This window comes from Diospyros lotus, chromosome 1 (assembly GCF_014633365.1).
Source record: "Diospyros lotus cultivar Yz01 chromosome 1, ASM1463336v1, whole genome shotgun sequence".
Lineage (NCBI taxonomy): Eukaryota > Viridiplantae > Streptophyta > Magnoliopsida > Ericales > Ebenaceae > Diospyros > Diospyros lotus.
In genome coordinates this window covers 43,095,869-43,115,604 of record NC_068338.1, presented here as the reverse complement: position 1 = coordinate 43,115,604, position 19,736 = coordinate 43,095,869, and the positions used below count along the sequence as shown (strand labels likewise).

The 19,736-nt window shown below is 33.7% G+C and overlaps 2 protein-coding genes across 7 annotated transcripts; one reads left to right on the top strand and one right to left on the bottom strand.

The window, feature by feature from the left end:
- Positions 1 to 1,170: 1,170 nt before the first annotated feature.
- On the top strand, positions 1,171 to 19,492 carry LOC127809693 (psbP domain-containing protein 7, chloroplastic). 6 transcript variants are annotated; one of them, XM_052348734.1, is made up of 10 exons: positions 1,171 to 1,333; positions 1,447 to 1,613; positions 1,757 to 1,871; positions 3,001 to 3,333; positions 5,459 to 5,580; positions 12,109 to 12,416; positions 14,827 to 14,965; positions 18,152 to 18,478; positions 18,561 to 18,783; positions 18,867 to 19,492. In XM_052348734.1, exons 8-10 carry the CDS (start codon positions 18,166 to 18,168, stop codon positions 19,177 to 19,179), a joined length of 849 nt encoding a protein of 282 aa, XP_052204694.1. In that variant the 5' UTR covers positions 1,171 to 1,333; positions 1,447 to 1,613; positions 1,757 to 1,871; positions 3,001 to 3,333; positions 5,459 to 5,580; positions 12,109 to 12,416; positions 14,827 to 14,965; positions 18,152 to 18,165; the 3' UTR covers positions 19,180 to 19,492. The 6 variants fall into 6 exon arrangements, with proteins under 6 accessions (XP_052204694.1, XP_052204696.1, XP_052204669.1 ...); XM_052348736.1 differs by having other exon boundaries at positions 1,725 to 1,871; XM_052348709.1 differs by having other exon boundaries at positions 1,447 to 1,641.
- On the bottom strand, positions 15,288 to 18,157 carry LOC127809688 (protein SRC2 homolog). The gene is made up of 2 exons (XM_052348701.1): positions 15,996 to 18,157; positions 15,288 to 15,846 (listed from the first exon to the last, which is right to left on the bottom strand). Exons 1-2 carry the CDS (start codon positions 16,344 to 16,346, stop codon positions 15,337 to 15,339), a joined length of 861 nt encoding a protein of 286 aa, XP_052204661.1. The 5' UTR covers positions 16,347 to 18,157; the 3' UTR covers positions 15,288 to 15,336.
- Positions 19,493 to 19,736: the final 244 nt, after the last annotated feature.

The following is a 19,736-nucleotide window of genomic DNA, read 5'->3' as shown; positions in this document are numbered from 1 at the left end:
ATTATTAACATATCTCGTTTGAAGCAAGAATTAGGGCAGTTTGATTGCATCAAAATTAGTTTTTGAATCCAAACAAGTGGACCAGGTAATTTGGGCCTAGCCAATAAGTGTTTTGGGCTTTTCTACTCCCCCTCTTACAAACCTACTTTTTTTCACCTTCATTTCATGTGTTGTTAATTTCTAACCCCTCTCTTACATTGATTTATTCTACTTGTATGTAAATGTAAAGATATAATGAGTCGGAACAAATTTAAAATTTTAGTCGTAGCGACGTCAGTGCTGCAAAAAGCTCTAGTATTTATCTGAACTATTCTCTCTGTGGGCACAAGAGAATGTTGTTGAGATCTAGCTTGAATATTACTCATATGCTTAATTTGATTTTCAAGAGATGCATATAATTATTTTTTTATGCAGATAATATAGACTAACACCAGTTCTCTTTTTCAGAGTTTTTTTTAGGGTTATTTATTTTTTTTAGATAAAATGCTTTTAAGATTATTTATTCCACATATAAATTATCCATTCTTTAAATTTTAAAAAATAAATCAGAAGCCTTTAATTCTCGTTAAATTTTATCACTGAAATAGATATATATATATATATAATTACTTTTAATTTAGAGTGCATTTGTTTTTTTACCGCTTGAGTTATGAAATATCTCAAATATTTCTTATTAAGAATATTTAAAATATTTTGTAAAAAAACAAATCTAATATAGTTCAGATGAAAAATAATCAATCCATATATATGTATATATTTGTGAGTAAAAACTTTTGAGCAAAGACATAGTAAAAATTTATTCTGTCAAAGTTGGGCTTTAAAAACATTTTTTACTTTTATGTAAAATTATAATATAAAATCTATTGTCAAAATTATTTCTATAAAATTTTATATAAACCTGATTTGCATGAAATGAAAAATATATATATATATATATATTTTAAATCTAAAGAAGTGGGCCTTCCGTCCCCCTGTGGCAGAGTTTGGGCGGACCGCAGAGAATGCACCTTCTGGAAGGGTGTCGCATGCAACCCACGCCTCTTGACACGCGTGTGACAGCTGGTTGCATGCCCATGCCCCCAATCCCTCTACTAATTCCACGTATCTTTGCACGCCGTTCACCTTCCATATATATTCCATATATATATACATATATATATGGAGAGAGAAAGAGAGAGAGAGAGAGAGAGAGCAACCCGCATACCTCAACGTTTCGTTCGTGCTCACTATGATAGTTGAAACTTGAAACACTCTCCCCCCCCCCCCCCCCCCTTCCCTTCCTCTCTCTCTCTCTCTCTCAAGCCGTAGAGACCGCTGAAGATCTGGCTTGAAGGTGAGTAATTTGATTTTCAAGAAACCGATCCATTTCTTATATATGTAGCTCTCTTTCGATTTGTTATGGTAGTTTTGATCTAGAACTCACCTTCCCGCCGATTGGTGTTTCAGGATTTATTGTATGCATGTCGACCTATTTGTCCTTCGGATCTGAAGCTCACCTTTCCAATCTGTTTGATCCGAAATTCTTTCTGGATCTCGGAGATTCTAAGCGGATCAAATCTAAACCCGCTGGATCTCTACGTTAAAGCTGTCTTAGAGAGTCTAAATTCCACAAGGTCGGTCTGCCCACATCATCCTCTTCAGGTGAAAATTTGGAGAAATTCTGAACTCCTCTTCGCGCCGCAAAAGTTTGCTTTACAGAAAACAAATATTTCTTGTCATTTCAGAGATCTGAATCCTTGGTGCTATTGCTTGGCAGGAGACCGAAGCTGACAATCTGATTAAAGAGAGAGCCATTCTCAAATAGTGCAGGGAGCTAGATCTTCAATTGGGGAAAGCATCTCTCTGTCAAGCCCTAGAGACCGAATATCTAGGTTCGCAGTTCCCTTTCGAGTTTTTTGTTTGAGATATATACATATATAGCGCTCATGTTTCTAATCAGATTTTCTTCTAATCTCTCCCTGTCTCTTAAGGCAAGGTAAAGGAAATAATTCACTTGTTAGAAGAAATTTAAGGAGAAGGGCAGGGTATGGGAGAGTTTTGGGGCGAGGTAAATTAAAGGTTTATTAAAAAAAGGAAAGGAAAGGAAAAGGAGGAGGAGGAAGGAAACGTAGTTTAGTTAATTACTTTTCTCTTGTGAGGAAAGGGTAAGGACTCCCCTTCTCAGTTTGAGAATTAAATAGAGAAAATGAAAATGAAGAAGACAGTGTGTCTCCTCCTGTACTTTTTTTCATCTTTTAGTTGGCAATTTTTTTCCCCAAATAGGAGGATTGTTTCAATTTCCCTCTCCCTTCATCCCCTTGATCCAAACACGGACTTGTCCGTCAACAAGTCTGTAATCTTCTTTCAAAATTGTTTGGTAGCTATTTGCTTGTGAAGAATAATTTTTTTATTTTTTATTTCTATTTTTATTTTTATAAAAAAAAATAAAAATAAAAATAAACAAACACGTTTATTTCTTTCAAATATAAAATCAGTTTTAGACTTTCAAGAAATAAAAAAAAAATGTGTTTAAAATCATGTTATTTTCTATTTGAATAAAAATTAAAAAAGAATAAATGAATGGATGATTAGGATCTGCAATCCTTCGAAGCAGAGGATGAAGCTGAAGGATGTGAGAAGAAGAGGAGTCGGGTTCTTTCCTGGAAGATCGTGCTTTTTTTTTAAATAAATGAAAAAACACCGTTAAAATTTACAAATAAAACTGTAGAAAGCATCTTTGAGACATTTTATGAAGTCTAGTACAGATTTATAAAGCAGAAAATTTGTTTTGTGTTCTCTAATTTTAAAAAAAAAATGTTTTGAACATAGTTTTTAATTTTTAAAAAACCATTCGAGTTTTTCATAAATAAACAGCCCCTTGCTTTTTTTTTTTGGTTGAAATGATTAGAAAATATGCTTGATTTGGTACAATGAATACTTGTTTTTCTACTTAAAAAAATAAAGAAATCTTATTTATCTACTTTACTATAAAATAATTTTCTATCCCATTTGAAATTTCAGGTTGAAGTTCTTGGCAAAAGATGAGCTTCATATACTAAACCCCTCTCTTCATTATCAATTTGTTATTGAGGATGTTTTTTCATGTGCACTAAGGCCCAATGAAGCAATGAGTCAAGGCCCATTAATAAGTCCTACTTAGGCCACAGTTAAAAGAAAGCAGGCCCAATAAAAGGACTTAAAAGGCTGCCTTCTCGTCCTCGGCCTAAAAACCTCTGGGACACCCTCCTAAGTCAGCTTTGCAAAAGAATAGTCGGGTGACCCCTCGATCACCCTGGGAAGTGGGAACTCCCATACAAAAGCACAAACCCAAAGTCTTCGATGATCTCGTAAGAGGTATGTGCTGTCAATAAATTATTAAAAAAATTTATTCACAGTCAAATTTTTACTTTTCGCAATCATTTATATTTTAAAATTACTTTCTCCCACATATCTCATATCTCGTGTTGCCACAACCCACACATCGCCTTCTTTATTTATCGTCGCCTTCTCTACTCAGTCGCCTGTTATTTGTTTGTCACCGAAGTTATCTCGTCTCACCAGAATTTTTAAGTAATGAATTTTGCTTTTCGATTTTATAACGAGTTTAAATTCGGAGATTTCAACGCACGATCAGAAAATCCATAGTTCCTGAACCTTATATCTTTAATTTTTTTTATATTTTATTTTTTATGCAAGTGTTCGACAAACTTAATTTTTAATTAAATAGTGTTCATTAACATATTTTTTTATGTTTAATTTTTTTATCTAAGTATTTCACTTGAATAATTTAATTTTTAAAAAAAATAAATACATATTCTTTTATACTTAATTTTTTTATTTAAGTATGGATTCCCCACACTCACGGGTTCGGGGAATACATCTTTAATTTTTTTATATTTTATATTTTATGTAATTGTTGGCTAAACCTATTTTTAATTAAATAGTGCTGATTAACATGTTTTTTTTATACTTAATTTTTTCATCTAAGTATTGGACTTGAATAATTTAATTTTTAAAAATAAATAAATGCATTTTTTTTCATAAATTTTATTTAATATATGGGGAAATTGATAGGGATGATTTTTTTATATTTTATATTTTAATTTTTTTATAGTGATGATTTTACATCTTTAATTTTTTTATATTTTTTTATCCAATTATTTAAAAATTAAAATAAAAAAATATTTGTAAAGTTGTCACTTCCCGAAGGTTCGGGGAACATAGATTTACATGGATTTTCCTGAACCTTAGGATTTGGGGAAGCAACTTCGCTTCCCCAAATCCTAGGGTTTGGGAAACATGGATTTCCCAAATCCAATTTCTCGATCTCTTATAACAAACATTAATACATACATACAGATGTTATTATAACTCTTAAAACTTGTTTACTTACTTGTTCGTCGAATAATTTGTGGTGTTTTTTTAAGTAGTTATATTTCTCGTCAAACTCTGTCCACATCGTCGTCAATATTTGACTGTAATAATCTATGACTAACTCTAATTAGTTGGAATAAAATAACTGAGTAATGGTGAACTTAAAATAATAAGAATGAGTGACCTCTCTACTATGATAAGAAGAAAATAGTTTTGCAATGGTGATCATGAAATAATAAGAAATAAATTACAGAGTTTGACCGGTGAGAAAAAAGTGCATTGGTAAGTGGTTGCATGATGTGGGTAGTTGACCATTGAACAAAATGAAGGATAAAATTAAATTTTATTATTTTAGGTATATTGAAAAGTGGTTGCCAAAAGCAAAAAAAAAAAATAGCTCGGAATAAAATTTTATTTTCGTTTGAATAAACCTTGAAATGACCAAGATGATCCTGCTAAGTGGGGCATGCCTCCCCGTAATTTTCAAATGGGGTAGGTGATATACAATAATTCTACAGTAAATATACTGTAGCTTTTATTTTTTTTGACTTCCAGCACAAGTCTGGCCTCACCACCAGAGGATTTCAGCAAGGAATATCTTAGTGCCCCTGATTGGTCCCTTCCTTACAGGTATCACGCAATTTGGAGACGATTCCTGATACATAAATTCAACCAAATTAATTAGGAGACTACTCCAAGTATCAATAGTTGGTTGGATCATTTTTTGGAAAAAAAAACCAGTTCAACTTAGGAGATTAGTCCAAATAAAAATAGTTGGCCCAATCATTGTTCAGAAAAAAAATCGCTGGTTCGATTAGCGTTTCTTTAAAAAAAAACATTTATTAGAAAAGGATCAGTGATTTTATATCGATTTTAATTCAATCAATAGTTTTAAACATACATTTATTACATCCTAATTTGATGCACTTAGCAACAAAAAAAAAAAGTTGGTTCAACCAGCATTTTCATCCTAAGGCGAAAAACACACAAGAACTAGTGACTCAGACATGCTTAAAAAAGTAGTAATTTGTATTTCATAGAAGTAATTATTCTTTGTCTATGTTTTCTTTGGATCTCCAATAACACCTACGTGTCTGTTCTGCAGGGAATTTCTCGCATGACATTTTCTCTAGTAACATTTCATTATCTGTTGGGTCGACCAACCTAGCTAATTATTGGACTATTCCCATTAAGGCCTTACAAATTTTTATCACAAGGGAAAGTAAGGTATGTAGCCAGACAACCTATTTACCGTGTTTGAGAAGACTAATCAATTGTTGCTGAATGTCTATGTTATTTATGTTTGGTTTAGGCGAAATCAGTTAAAATTGTAAATATTTCTGGTAGTTTCTTACTGATGTGGTTTGTCATTACTATCACCACATGCAAAAGACACTGATTTTTTCAATTTTCTCGAAATTGACTTAAGTTGCACTTTATGTTGGTTATGAGTTGTCATGTTGAGATCATTCCAGATATCTTCCATTCTAATGAATATGTCTCAATAACTTGGTTTTTGTGAGAGCACTTTCTCTTTGCATCTTGTTTTTAAATTTAAGTGTTGTTTCTCTTACAAATGTTTTATCTCTCTAGTTTGTTTGACGGTGTGAATGCACATTGATGTTACACATTGTCAAACATTGGTGTTACTAGTGTAACGTCATGTAAATTTTAAAAGAAGAGCAAACAAAGGTGCCACTACAAAAAATCGAGTAATTAAGAGACATTTCAATTGGATGAAGATTATTTGGAATGATATCAACATGACTACTTATTTAATAATGTAAAGTAGTATTTAAGTCAATTGTGAAAATATCGAAAGAGACAACCACATAAACATATGTATAGATAGTGACAAATGTCATCATTGGGAAACAACTTTCACAATTTTAAAATTAATTTGATTCTGCCGAGCCAAGTGTAATTAAAGTAGACATTAAAATATAAATGATTGACATTGATTTTTTCGATTTTCTCAAAATTGACTTAAGTTGCACTTTATGTTGGCAATGAGTTTTCATGTTGAGATCATTTTATATACCATCCCTTCAATGGAAGTATGTCTTAATAATTTAGTTTTTGTGAAGGTACCTTCTCTTTGCATCTTGTTTTTAAATTTAAGTGTTGTTTGTCTATACTAAGGTAAATGTTGTATCTTTCTATTTGTGAAAATGAATACTCTATTTGACAATGTGAATGCACATTGGTGTTACTAATGTAACGCCATCTAAATTTAAAAAGAAGTGTAAAAAAAGATACCCAACAAAGAATCAAGTAATCAAGAGATATTTCAATAGGGTTAAGGTAAGCTATTTAGAATGATCTCAACATGACCACTCATTCAATAACGTAAAATGTTATTCAAGTCAATTATAAGAATGTCGAAAGAGATAGTTACATAAACATATATATAGATAGTGACAAATGGGAAACAATTTTTACAATCTTAAAATTAATTTGATCCTGACCAAGCCAAGTATAACCAAAGTAGACATTTAAATACAAATGATTTGACACTGATTCTCTTGATTTTCTTAAAATTGACTTAAGTTTCTCTTTATGTTGCCAATGAGTTCTTATGTTGAGATTATTCCAGATATCATCCATTCCATCGAAGTATGTCTCAATAACTTGATTTTTGTGAAGACACCTTCTCTTTGCATCTTGTTTTTAAATTTAAGTGTTGTTTCTCTATGTATGGAAAATGTTGCATCTCTTTATCTGTAAAAATGAATATTCTATTTGACAATGTGGACGCATTTTTGAGTTATTAGTGTAACGCCATCTAAATTTAAAAGGAAGTGCAAAAAAAAAGTGCCCTTACAAAGAATCTAATAATCAAGAGACATTTCAATAAGATGAAAGGTGATTAGTGGTTAATTTTTATAAAATTTTATTATAATTATATATTTGTTTTGATTTTAAAATTAATTTAATTGAATATTTATGCACAATTTGTAGTTATATGTAAGTTTAGAAGAAAATAAAATTTAAAGAGGAATTAGGGGCGAATTAGAATTGTTTTTAAAAAAAAGAATATTTTTCTTTAATTTTTGACAAAAAATTAAATTGAAAAGAATATGCAATATATATATAAATATAAATATATATTTATAATATATAATATATTATAATACATATACATATATACATGCATGTCATATCAAATAAACATATATATATAATATAATATTATAACATATTATAATTGAATTAGAATGCATGCAATGCAGCATGCGTAAAAGTGAAGCATCAAATTGGAGGCCTAAATGCAATATTTTAAGTTCGTTCAAAGGGGGCTCACATGCAATTGAAGTTGGAAGTTGGAAGTGAAAATGTGAAATTGGACCCAATTTCAAATGATAGCAAATATATAGAGGGGGTAAATTGGAATTTACATAATTTTTTTGATAAATTAAACATTTATGATAGAATTATGTTTCGAAATATAGGGGAGTATGTTTTGAAATATATCTTTTTGATTTGGGATGTTTTGAAATTTTTAGTTTAGGATTTCGAAGAAATAACTTTGATAAAGAGAATTTCTTTAAAAAAAAGTTTGTCAAAGATGTTTGAGATTAAAAATAGATTTATGAATACTTATGCTTTAAAGAAAATTTGTTTTAGCTTTTGAAAACGATCTTTTTGAAAGTTTGAGCAATAAGTAGTAAGCAAACAAATCAATAAATTTGATGCATACAAAATTTATAGTGGTTCGGCATCCCATCTAATTCACTATCTTTAAGTTTTCTTATTTGAAGGATTTTCAAATCCAATCATTTTCACTAGTGATTAACAATAAGGGTTTCATCTCAGTTCACTCTAAAATCTTGTACACAATGAGTTTTGTGGCTTAATTCAAACCTTATAACAATTAACAAAATAAATAAAATTTATCTTTACAACCCAATAAATTTACAGCACTAAAATGCCTTACCAATGGCTGTATAAACCTCTTAGTTTGAGATGAGTAGAATTGAAAGATATTATACTTCTTGTTTTCGACTTGCCTCTCCTTTACACATCACGATGTATGTTGATCTTCTTTTAAAGATCAATCAAAATCTTGTGTTCACCACATGTGTATTGTGTTGCTTGTATCTTAGTGTGTATATTCTGATATGTATCCATCTTGTCTTCAAACACCTATTATTTATAGACGTTTGACTGTTTTATAGTCATTAGAGACTAGATTTAAAAGAAAATTTTGAAACATAGCTTATTAATTTCGAAACATACATCACATATGTATAGATAGTGATATCCAACTTTTATAGTTGGATTTGTACTTAGAGAGATAGCATGAGTAGGATTCAAAGCCTTATGCTTATAATGATTTTGAATTTACTATATTTTTAAATTTGAATTTGAATTCATAAAGCATGGAGATTAAAATATAACTTTTGAGAAGGTTCTGGATAAAAGAAAAAAAAATGTGAAGTAAAAGTATTTCGATTTTTAAATGTTCTGCTAACAGAGTCAGAGGTTTTAAAACATATGTTTAAATTTCATAAATGTTTTGAAATAAAGCACGCACACTTAGAAAAATATTTGAAATCTATTCAAAGGAATTTCGAAACAAGAACAAAAACATGGTTTAACAATGTTTCAAAACACGAATCATAGGTTTCGAAACATGATGCATGAAGTTTAGATTTTTCAAACATTTGAATATTCGTGTCAAAACTTTTCATACATGTTTCGAAATATAAAATGCTCATCTATATAAAATGTTTATCTCGAAATATGAGATTAATATAAAAGATTTTTCATTCTAAAATAGATTTTCATCAAATCTTTTTTTTAAATATCAAAAAAATGATATAACTAGAGGTGTCAAAAGGGCCGGGCGGCCCACGAGCCGCTCGGCCCAACTCGGGACGGGCGGGGCTTACTGTTCAAACGGGCTGGGCCAAAGAAATTGGGCCCACGGCTCGGACCGGCCCGTGGCCTGTTGGGCCCTTATGGGCCAAGGACGGGCCTGGCCTGGCCCGTGGCCCATTGCCCATTGGGCCCTTATGGGCCAGTAAGACCCTTACTCATTTTTTTTTTAATTTTGTTATTCTTTAGTAATTATTGATATTGGATACTAAAAAATTTAATTTCGCAATATATATAAATAATAACCATCAATTTATTTAAAATTTTTAAGTTAAATTTTTTATATATTTAAATTATAAATAAACATTCTCTTTTTTATATCTACATTATTTTTCATATCAATTCACGAGAAAATTTATACGACATAGAATTTTGAAATATAAAATAATGAAATAATATTTAAAACTTAAGAATTAAGATAGAAAATATTTTAAAAAGAAAAAAACTAATTTTTATATATGTATTATTTTGATATTTATATATGTATATATTATATGTATTATTTTTAAAAAATTATTTTTTTTTAAAAAAAGGGCCGGGCCCACCTGGCCCAGCCTACTAGGCCCTATGGGCTAAGGGCCCGGCCCGGCCCCTTTGTAGGGGGCTGTGGGCCGGGCCGGGCCCTATCCATGGCAAAAGGGCCCTAGCCCGGCCCGTTTAAAAAGTCAATGGGCCAACTCGAGCCGGATCGGGCCAAGCCGGCCCTTTTGACATCTCTAGATATAACAACCGCATGTCCAATATTGAAGCCCGTTTGAAGACCCAGCTCGTGGAATATGCAAGCTTCCAGCAGAACACGATCTCCTAGGCTGTAATTACATTCAAATTGCAAGGGCAATTTGTGAGCTTAATATATATGTATATATATATACACGGCACAACACAGAGAGGAGGGAGCCCTAGCCGCATAGCAATCAGAATAAGGGGTAGAATTTTCGGACAGCAAGGAGCGGTGCACGGGAACGCACATAATGGTCTAATTTCAGATTTGATTTGCTATATTGTTCATCTTTCTTCTTTTCTGTAGTTCTTTCATGTAAGCAAGTTTCTCATGCACAGTTTTTTCTTTCAATTAATTATTGTTCTTTCATTTTTTGTTATTAATTTCTGTATTGAATTATTGTTTTCTCTTAATTTTAGTTAATTTTAAATTTCAATGTAAAGGCAGAATTAAAATTAACTGAAATTTAAAGTTGCTGAAATTAAGAGAAAATAGCAATCCAATACAGAAATTAATAACAGAAAATAAAAGAACAGTAATTAATTGAAAGAAGAAATTGTGCCTGACAAACTTGCATACATGAAAGAACTACAGAAAAGAAAGAAAGATAGATGAACAATATAACCAATCAAATCTGAAATTAAACCATTCTGTGCGTTGCTGTGCACTGCTCCTCTTGTTAGAAAATTTTACCCCTTATTCTGGTTGCTATGCGGCTAGGGCTCCCCCCTCCTCTTTGTGTTGTGTTGTGTTGTGTTGGGTGTATATATACAAATTGCCCTTGCAATTTGAATGTAATTACAACCCAAGGTACTGCGCTCTGCTGTGCGCTTGCTGTCTCCACGAGCTGGGTCTTCAAATGAGCTTCAAATTGGGCTTCAATATTGGACATGTGGCTGGGTCCAATTTCACATTCTTCACTTCCAACTTCAATTGCATTTGCATGTGGGCTTCATTTGCACTTTCTTAAAATATTGCATTTGGCTCTTTAATTTGATGCTTCACTTTTAGGCATGTTGCATTTCAATTCAATTGTAATATATTATAATATTATATATTATATATATGTTTATATGGTAAGGCACGCATGTATATACATGTATATATGTATTATAATATATTATATATTATAAATATTTTATATTCTTTTCAATTTATTTTTTTTGGTCAAAAATTAAAGGGTAATATTTTTTCTTTTAAAATTTTTTAATTCATCTCTAATTTCTCTTTAAATTTCATTTTCTTTTAAATTTACATATAACTATAAATTGTGCATAAATATTTAATTAAACTAATTTTAAAATTAAAACATGTGTATAATTATTATAACAAAATTTTATAAAAATTAACCCTAATCAGAAGGTTATTTGGAATGATGTTAACATGGCCACTTATTCAATAATGTAAAGTGTTAGTCAAGTCAATTATGAAAATATCAAAAGAGGGCCACATAAACATATGCATGGATAGTGACAAATGTCATTATTGGGAAACAACTTTCACAATTTTAAAATTAATTTGATTTTGAGCAAGCCAAGTGTAATCAAAGTAGACATTAAAATAGATTGAGACTGATTTTTCGATTTTGTTAAAATTAACTTAAGTTGTACTTTATGTTAACAATGAGATCTCATGTTGAGGAGTGCGATTTTGTTCACCCCCTTTTAACGATGTCCCTTTGTTAAATATAACCCTCAAAGTAGTAGAGGTTATGTTCACCCCGTTAAAGGGGGTGAACAAAATTGCACTCCATGTTGAGATCATTCCAAATACCATCTATTTCATTGTAGTACCTCTCAATGACTCGATATTTGTGAGGGTACCTTTTCTTTGTATCTTGTTTTTAAATTTAAGTGTTGTTTTTCCATAGTAAGGCAAATGTTGTATCTCTCTATTTCTTAAAATGAATACTTTATTTGACAATGTGAACGCACATTTGTCTTATTAATTTAACACCATCTAAAATTAAAAAGAAATACAAAAACAAGCCCTACAAAGAATTGACTAATCAAGAGACGATATAATATGGTGAAATTTAGAGGTTGTTTGGCTTAGTGGTTTGACTGCTTTTAAGCTGCTTATGCAGCGTATACACTATATAACGTTTTATTATTATGTGTTTGGCAATAACAATCAGCTGAAAAACTGTGTAGTTTAAAAGCTATTGCAATAGCGTTTTATAAAAGCGGGTGCCCCCAACTTTGGCAAAAAACGCTATATAGTTGACCGACGAAAATACTGTTATGCTCTCAAGTTCATCTTCTTCTCCTCCTTTGCTCTCCTCCCGTCATCTTCCATTTGCTTCTGGCCATTACTGCCGCTGCCGCTGGACTGCTGCCGTCGCCCCTCGCTTCGATCTGCCGTCACCGTCGTCCAGCTGGGCTGTCGCTGTCGCCTCTTCCCCAGATTCGCCATCAATCGCTGTTCTTGCTGTTCTTCGGTCGCTGTTCTTCTCACGCAGGTGCGACATATATATATATATTATATGTTATATATCCGTTGTTCTTGTTGTTCTTCGACCGCAGCATATATATATATTATATGTTATATGTATATATATATAACACAAAATAATATATATTATTATTATATACAATATATAGTAATATTATATTAATATATTTTTAATAATTATATATAATTTATTAATATTTAATAATAAAATTTTACATCATTTAACATCATGTCTATTTTAGTCTTTTTGTCAAGTTTTAATAACTTATCAGTTCTTTCAAACCAAACACATAAATATTAACTAACAACTTAAAAGCATATTTTTGCAAACACATTATTAACTTAAACACTATACAACTTTTATGCTAATAACTACCCCACTTAAAAGCTCTACTAAAAAACGGTAAGCCAAACAGCCTCTTAATTAGAATGATTTTAACATGTCTACTTATTTAATAACGTAAAATGTTGTTTAAGTCAATTATAATAACATTAAAAGAGACCGATAAATGTGGTCATTAGTAAATTACTTTTACAATCTTAAAATTAATTTGATTCTGATCGTGTAATCAAAGTAGACATTAAAATACAAATGATTGAAACTAATTTTTTCTATTTTCTCAAAATTGACTTAAGTTGTACTTTATGTTGGTGATGAATTCTCTTAAGTACCACCCATTCCGTTGAAGTATGTCTCAATAATTTGATTTTTGTAAGGGCTCTTTCTCTTTTGCATCTTGTTTTTAAATGTAAGCGTTGTTTCTCTAGAGTAAGACAAATGTTGTATCTATCTATTTGTAAAAATGAATACTCTATTTAACAATGTAAATATACATTGGTCTTACTAGTAGTGTAACATCATCTAAAGTTAAAAAATGGTCATTCATTTAATATCTTAAAGTGTTTTTCAAGTTAATTAAGAAAATATCACACGAGACAGTTACATAAACATCTGTATAGATAGTGATAATTGTCATTATTGAAAAATAACTTTCACAATATTAAAATTAGTTTGATTCTGAAGTCAAAGTCAAGTTTAATCAAAGTAGACATTAAAATATAAATGATTTGACAGTGATTTTTTTTTTTATTTTCTCAAAATTAACTTAAGTTTATTTTACGTTGGTAATGAGTTCTGATGTTGAGATCTCCCAGCTACTATCCATTCCATTTAAGTATGTATCGATAACTTGATTTTTGTGAGGGCACCTTCCCTTTGCATCCCTTTTTTTTTTTTTTTTTTAAGTTTTAGGTATTGTTTGTTTATGGCAAGGCAAATATTGTATCTTAAAAGGTGAAACTCTCACCTTAAGGGTCTCTCGTTGCTCAGCCTCTTGATTTCAGTAAAGAAGAGTTAATTATGGAATTTAGCAGTCAAGGATCAAATACGGGACCTCTCACCGACTATATAGCAACTATAGTTCAAAGCACTCAATCACGTGTTCGCCTTCAACCGTTGGACTATATCCCTGGAAGCAATGTTGTATCTCTCTATTTGCAAAAATGAACACTCTCTCTTTTGACTATGGGAATGCACATTGGTCTTACTAGTGTAGTGCCACTTAAATTTAGAAGAAGTGTTAAAAAAAGGTACCCTTATAAAGAATTGAGTAATCAAGAGACGTAAAGTTATTTAGGATGATATGACTATTCATTTAATAATGTAAAGTGTTATTTAAGTTAATTATGAAAATATTAAAAGAGACAGTCAAATAAATATATGTATAGATATAGTGACAAATGCCATCAATGGGAATAACTTTCGAAATCTTAAAATTAATTTGATTCCGAGGGGGCCAAGTGTAATAGACATTAAACCACAAATGTTTAGCCCTTTCCAACAGTGTGAGTAGGTGGTTAGACTTGATGCGTTAATGTCTTCCCTTGTGATAAAGAGGAATATTTGTAAGAATTTGATGGAGGAGATAGAACTGATCAAATCAGGTTGGTTTGTTAACCCATAAGATTGTGGAAGATACAATCCGCGCGTGCGAGTCACAGAGAAAGGTAATTAATATTAATGAATGGATAATATATAGGTTTCCTTAGTGGTATTTGCGAGAGGTTAATTTGTTGAATTGGGAACTGCCATCTCTCTTTCGGTTTCTGCCTGGGCAAAGGGTTTTTCAGCTTAATATTTATTCAACTTTGGTTGGATATCGTTATTCTCAATATGTTTGGTTGGGTTGGGGTAAGGTGCATGTATTCTCTTGAAGCTGCTCAGTTTCTCTATTGTTTAATGTATACGATGAATGAATGGCTAATCATTTTTGTTGTTTAATGTCCATAAATAAATGATTCATTCGTACGTGCTCTTTGCGAGCGGTTGAATTGCCCGTGTCGTCTCTCTTGCCTGTGGCGGTAGAGACCTTGTAGCCTAGCTAGCTTTAGCTTAATCCATGTTTCATTCACTGTAGGACTGGTACCCTTTAGTTTCAATACGGTTAAGGCGTATGTGTATCCTATTGAAGCTGCTCAGTTCGTCTTCTATGGTTTTGATCATTCTGCTCCTTTGGCCCATTATTAATTCTGGGATGTGCTGGTTTAGTCCCTTTGGTAAGTTTTCTCTCGTCTTTATTTGATATACGAGTCGGGATTATTGCTGCAAGTATCATTTTGCCCCATTTGATGTAAAGTATATCTTCTGTCATTCAAACGCAGAAAAATAAGTGACTTATATCATTTTAAAAAATACTTTACATCAAAACTTTTATGCATGTTAATTTGGAACCAAGCCATAACCAACTTATGTATTCTTTATCCCATAATAATAATGATTAAAATCGGATTGAATTTGAACAGCAAACTTAGTGGGGCGATCACCAACCAATTGTCCATCCGATTCAAAAGAATTTCCAAAGATGTAACCGTTCTCCAAGTATAATATATATGGTATATATATTTATCGAAACAATAATAAGGTATGTTTAGAAGTCACCATCAAAGGCAGCATCATACGCAGCCACCTCTCCAACATCTGAAATCATCTCCCCCACCAGAAGCCCTCCCAGCAACCCAGCTCCCATCCCCAGGCCTAACCCACCTTTTCCGCTTTTCTTCTTACCCTGGTGTGCCGGCGGCTGCACCACCGGTGGGTATCCGTACCCACCCGACTGTGGCGGATATCCGTACGTCCCCGCCGGAGGATACCCACTTGGGCCGCAGGCGTACATCGGCGGCGGTGGGTACCCGTACCCCGGCGGCGGCGGAGGATAAGCCCCCGGGTGCATATATGGTGGTGCCCCCTGGTATAGCGGTGGCGGAGTGTAACCGGCTACTGGAGGTGGCTTGTAAACGGAGGTGGCACCAACGTGTGCAGGAAATGCCATGACCGGCTCGTCATAATTATTGTTGGCGGAGCTTAAGGCGGTTGATTTTTCTCCGAACTTGTAGGAGAATTTCAAGGTTCCTTTGGGTTTTCCGGACGGCGTGCGGACCTGATGAGAAGATAAAGAGAGAGAAAATCTAATTAGAAAAAAGGGAAAAAGTAGTGTGTGTGTGTGTGTGTGTGTGTGTGTGTGAAATTAATTAACAAGCAGCGTGCATGGGGAGGGAGGGAGGGAGGGAGGGAAATTAATTAATTAACCTGGTATTCGACAAGGCGGTCAGAGGCGGGGTCATTGTTGTCGAGGAGTTCTCTGATGGGGACGGAGACCTCGCCGATGTCACGGTCTCCAAGGGGGCGGTCGGAGCGAATCTGGAAGAGGATGCAGAGATTGGGGTGGAGAGAGAGAGAGGCCTCGTCGACGGCAAAACTCATGCGGTCGTTCCACTTAGGGTTCTTACCGCAGTTCTTGTCGACGGGAGTCCTGCGCTTGGTGCGGGGATCGCCGGACATTGACACCAGCACGTAGACGCTCATCTTGGATATTAGATTCACGTTTTTGAGGTCGTCAGCCGATATCACCGTGATGTCCAACGGAACACACTCCATCATATATATATATATGTATGTATGTCTCTCGCCGGCCGGTACTGTTTAATTAATTTCTCAAATCCAAATCCAAACACCCCACCTTCCTTCCAAATTATCTTCTCTCTCAATCTTTAATGTTTCTGATGACCATATGGGAATTTTTCAGACGAGAGGTGGAATTGTATAGGAAGGAAGGAAGGAAGGAAACGGATGGTTGTTGTTTAGGAAGCAATATATATGAGAAGAATGGTAATTAATTAATTAGGTCCTGATGATACTCGGATCACTCTAAATTTAGGTGGTCAAATAGGGTATGTCGTCAGGGGCGGAGCTAAAAGATATTTTCAGTGAGGGCAAAATTTAATGGAGGGACAAGGCTCAGTGAGGGCCAAATTAATGGAGGGCCAAGATTAATGGAGGGCCAAGGCCTAGTGTGGGCCAAATTAATGGAGGGCAAAGGCCCAGTGAGGGCCATGGCCTGCACTGGGCCTATGCTGGCTCCGCCCCTGTATGTTGTCGTCTTTTTGTGTCCAGTACTGGCCGCAAATTAAACAACTAATTTTTTTAAATTAATGTCACACACACACACAAATTAAACCTTCAGATTTCGTACACTAGTTTTAATAATTTACTAACTAAATCTATTATTAATTTGTTACAACAACAATCATATACAGAACATTAATGTAGTTTTTTTTTTTTATGGATGTCAAAACCCATACAAATTTGATGGAATGAAGATTCCTTAATTAGCCAACCCAAAACTAATTAAAACTACAACAAAAGAAAGCAAACCAAACCAAACTAAAACAAGCGACGCCCCAACGCTCAAAACTCATGAATGAATGATTCAAACATATATCAAAGTGGTGGAAGCCAATAATAATATTGAGTCTGTTCACATGTTTTTTGCCTTAAAAAAAAAAAAAAAAAGGAAATTACTTAAAAGAGTACTTTGGTAAGAACCCAACTATTTACTTAAAGACCCATGCATGCATTTCAACTTACGGATTCTTTTGCTTAATTGATTATAGAGGTTTAATTACCTAGAATTATATATTAGACTAAATTAATTATTGGAAATTTTAGATTCAGTTTAGTTTTAAAAAGTATTTTCTAGTTCTCAATTTCATAATTGTTTAACTAAACGTGTCCCCCTATTTTTGGGAAGATAAATAAAGTTATACCCCCCCAAAAAAAAAAAAAATCAGATTTTTCTTTTAAAATGGTGTGACAATTTTAAATTTGGTAATTTAGTGGTGAATAATGATTTATTTTTCTTTTCTTTTTATAAATACAAGGTACCATTTTAATTATCAACAAAAATTAAATTTGGGACTTCGTCTGAATCAAAATTCTTCCATTAACAAATTAATTTATCTTTATGAAAGTAAAGTAGCGTCACTCAGTATTGTTATAAGAGGCCTATTGGCCATTTAGGTATATAGTAAGAAGTAAAACAGGTTTCCTTTTTTTTATTATTATTATTATTAAAGTTCTTACGAGTGTTGAAGTAGAAATTTAGAGATTTTATTATCGAAGTAAAAAAGTAAATGTGTAGAAAATAATTTAATATTTAAAATTACAAACATTAGACTTATCAAATAATATTAACTATTAACATTTTTTATTATAAATACATTTTTAATCACTAGTCAAACTTATCTAACAAGTAAAAATACTAAAATTGAAAATTAGTTTTATCGTTTTAAAGTGATTTTTTTTATAAAATAACAGCAATTTACTTTTTGCAATTCTAATAATTTTCAATTTTTGACGCTGATGAATGATGATAAATAACACAAACCTTAGCCTTTGAATTGCAGTGTGCGCGTGAATAATGGCCGTTCGCCATTGTCTTCTTCGGATATGCCTGACCCCATCGCCCAGTGACAGGAAAGACGACCCCCGGGAGACAGCGTTCCGACCGGCACAGTCTCCGTCGCAGCAATTCGCTCCTCTTGCCTCAGTTTTCAGGCGCCGGCTTCTCACCGGGGTGGGGTCAGCTTCCCTGGTGGCTCTCGGAGCCAATTTTGCAGGGATTACGAGTTTTCTCCTGGGGTTCTGGCCGAAGACCGGGCGGAATCTCAAGCTGGACGTGCTCTATCCGGTAGGAGGGTTTAGTCGTTACGTCCAAACAAATGAAGGATTCGGTTAGTAATTCCATTTCCTTGCCATTGATTACTTACTTTCAATCTCTGCAACTCTAAACAAATAGAATTCTCTAAACCGCAGAGTTCATATATCCAGCAAACTGGGTTGGAGACAAAACACTGTTAAACAGAGCCGTCGGAAAACTTGAGAGATCACTAGACCCGCCAATCTTCAACAGTGTGGCACCGGAAGACCGCCGCCCCCGCCGGAACGTCAACGAGCCGGTCGTCGCATTCGGCCCGCCGGGCTCAACCGGGGAGCTCAACGTCAGTGTTGTTGTCTCCCCTGTTCCTCTGGATTTCTCGTGAGCCCTTCAATCCTTTTACGCATGTCACCATATTGATTAACCACATAAACATAAATTCTAATTCGTTGCTCATTTCACAGAATTGAAGCATACGGAGGACCCAAGGAGGTCGGAGAAACTGTTATTCGAGCAATTACGGGATCGACCCGAGGGGCCGATGTGAAGGGAACGCTGGTGCAGGCCAGCCTGAGAGAGGACTCGGAGAAGAAAGTGAAGTACTATGCACTGGAATACAGAGTTGAGAGCCCCATGTTTAGAAGACACAACATGGCCGTATGTTGTGCTAAGGGAGGAAGGTTGTTCACTCTGAATGCACAGGCCCCAGAATTGGCATGGCCTAAGGTGAAATCAGATTTCTACAGTATTGCTGATTCCTTTAATCTCACATCATGAAGATAGATGAAAAGCAAAACGGGTTTGGTGATTGATCATCTGAAGGTTTATACAATCCAGATAGAAAATGAAATGAAACGTTAAATTGTGGGTGGCTTAACTCCCTTGATGAGATTAATAGCCAAAACTTGTATGTTACTTTGTTGTTATCTTAGCCTGTCCCTTTGGGTTAAATTATCCATCTAAATGCAAGCCAAGTTCAGTTTGGAAATTCCATGATGGCTTATGACATAGAGGCTTTAGGCCCGAGTCATGCTATTTGTACAGAAACATTTACAGAACAATAAAATACCCATTTTACCCCTGCAATAAATGACTCAAATGCCCAATACTATCTCTCTCTCCCTCTCTCTCTCGCTCTCCCTCTCACACCATCGACCCCAGCAACAAAGCGGCAACAACGACGAGGCAAGGATGTCAACGTGATAGGACGAGACGATAGAGATTGCAACGGCAAGGCAAGGCGACTGAGACGAAGAACGGCAACAGGTGGCCGGTTGTAGCGGCGAGGGGGGGGGGGGGAGAGGAAAAAGGAGATGGACAAAATATATCGCGAT

Coding starts and splice junctions, on each gene's coding strand:
- LOC127809688 (XM_052348701.1), bottom strand. CDS start 16,346: ATGATGGAGTGTGTTCCGTTGGACATCACGGTGATATCGGCTGACGAC. Junction 15,847..15,995: donor ACCGCCTTGTCGAATACCAG/GTTAATTAATTA, acceptor TCTTCTCATCAG/GTCCGCACGCCGTCCGGAAA.
- LOC127809693 (XM_052348734.1), top strand. CDS start 18,166: ATGGCCGTTCGCCATTGTCTTCTTCGGATATGCCTGACCCCATCGCCC. Junction 18,479..18,560: donor CCAAACAAATGAAGGATTCG/GTTAGTAATTCC, acceptor TCTAAACCGCAG/AGTTCATATATCCAGCAAAC. Junction 18,784..18,866: donor CCTGTTCCTCTGGATTTCTC/GTGAGCCCTTCA, acceptor CTCATTTCACAG/AATTGAAGCATACGGAGGAC.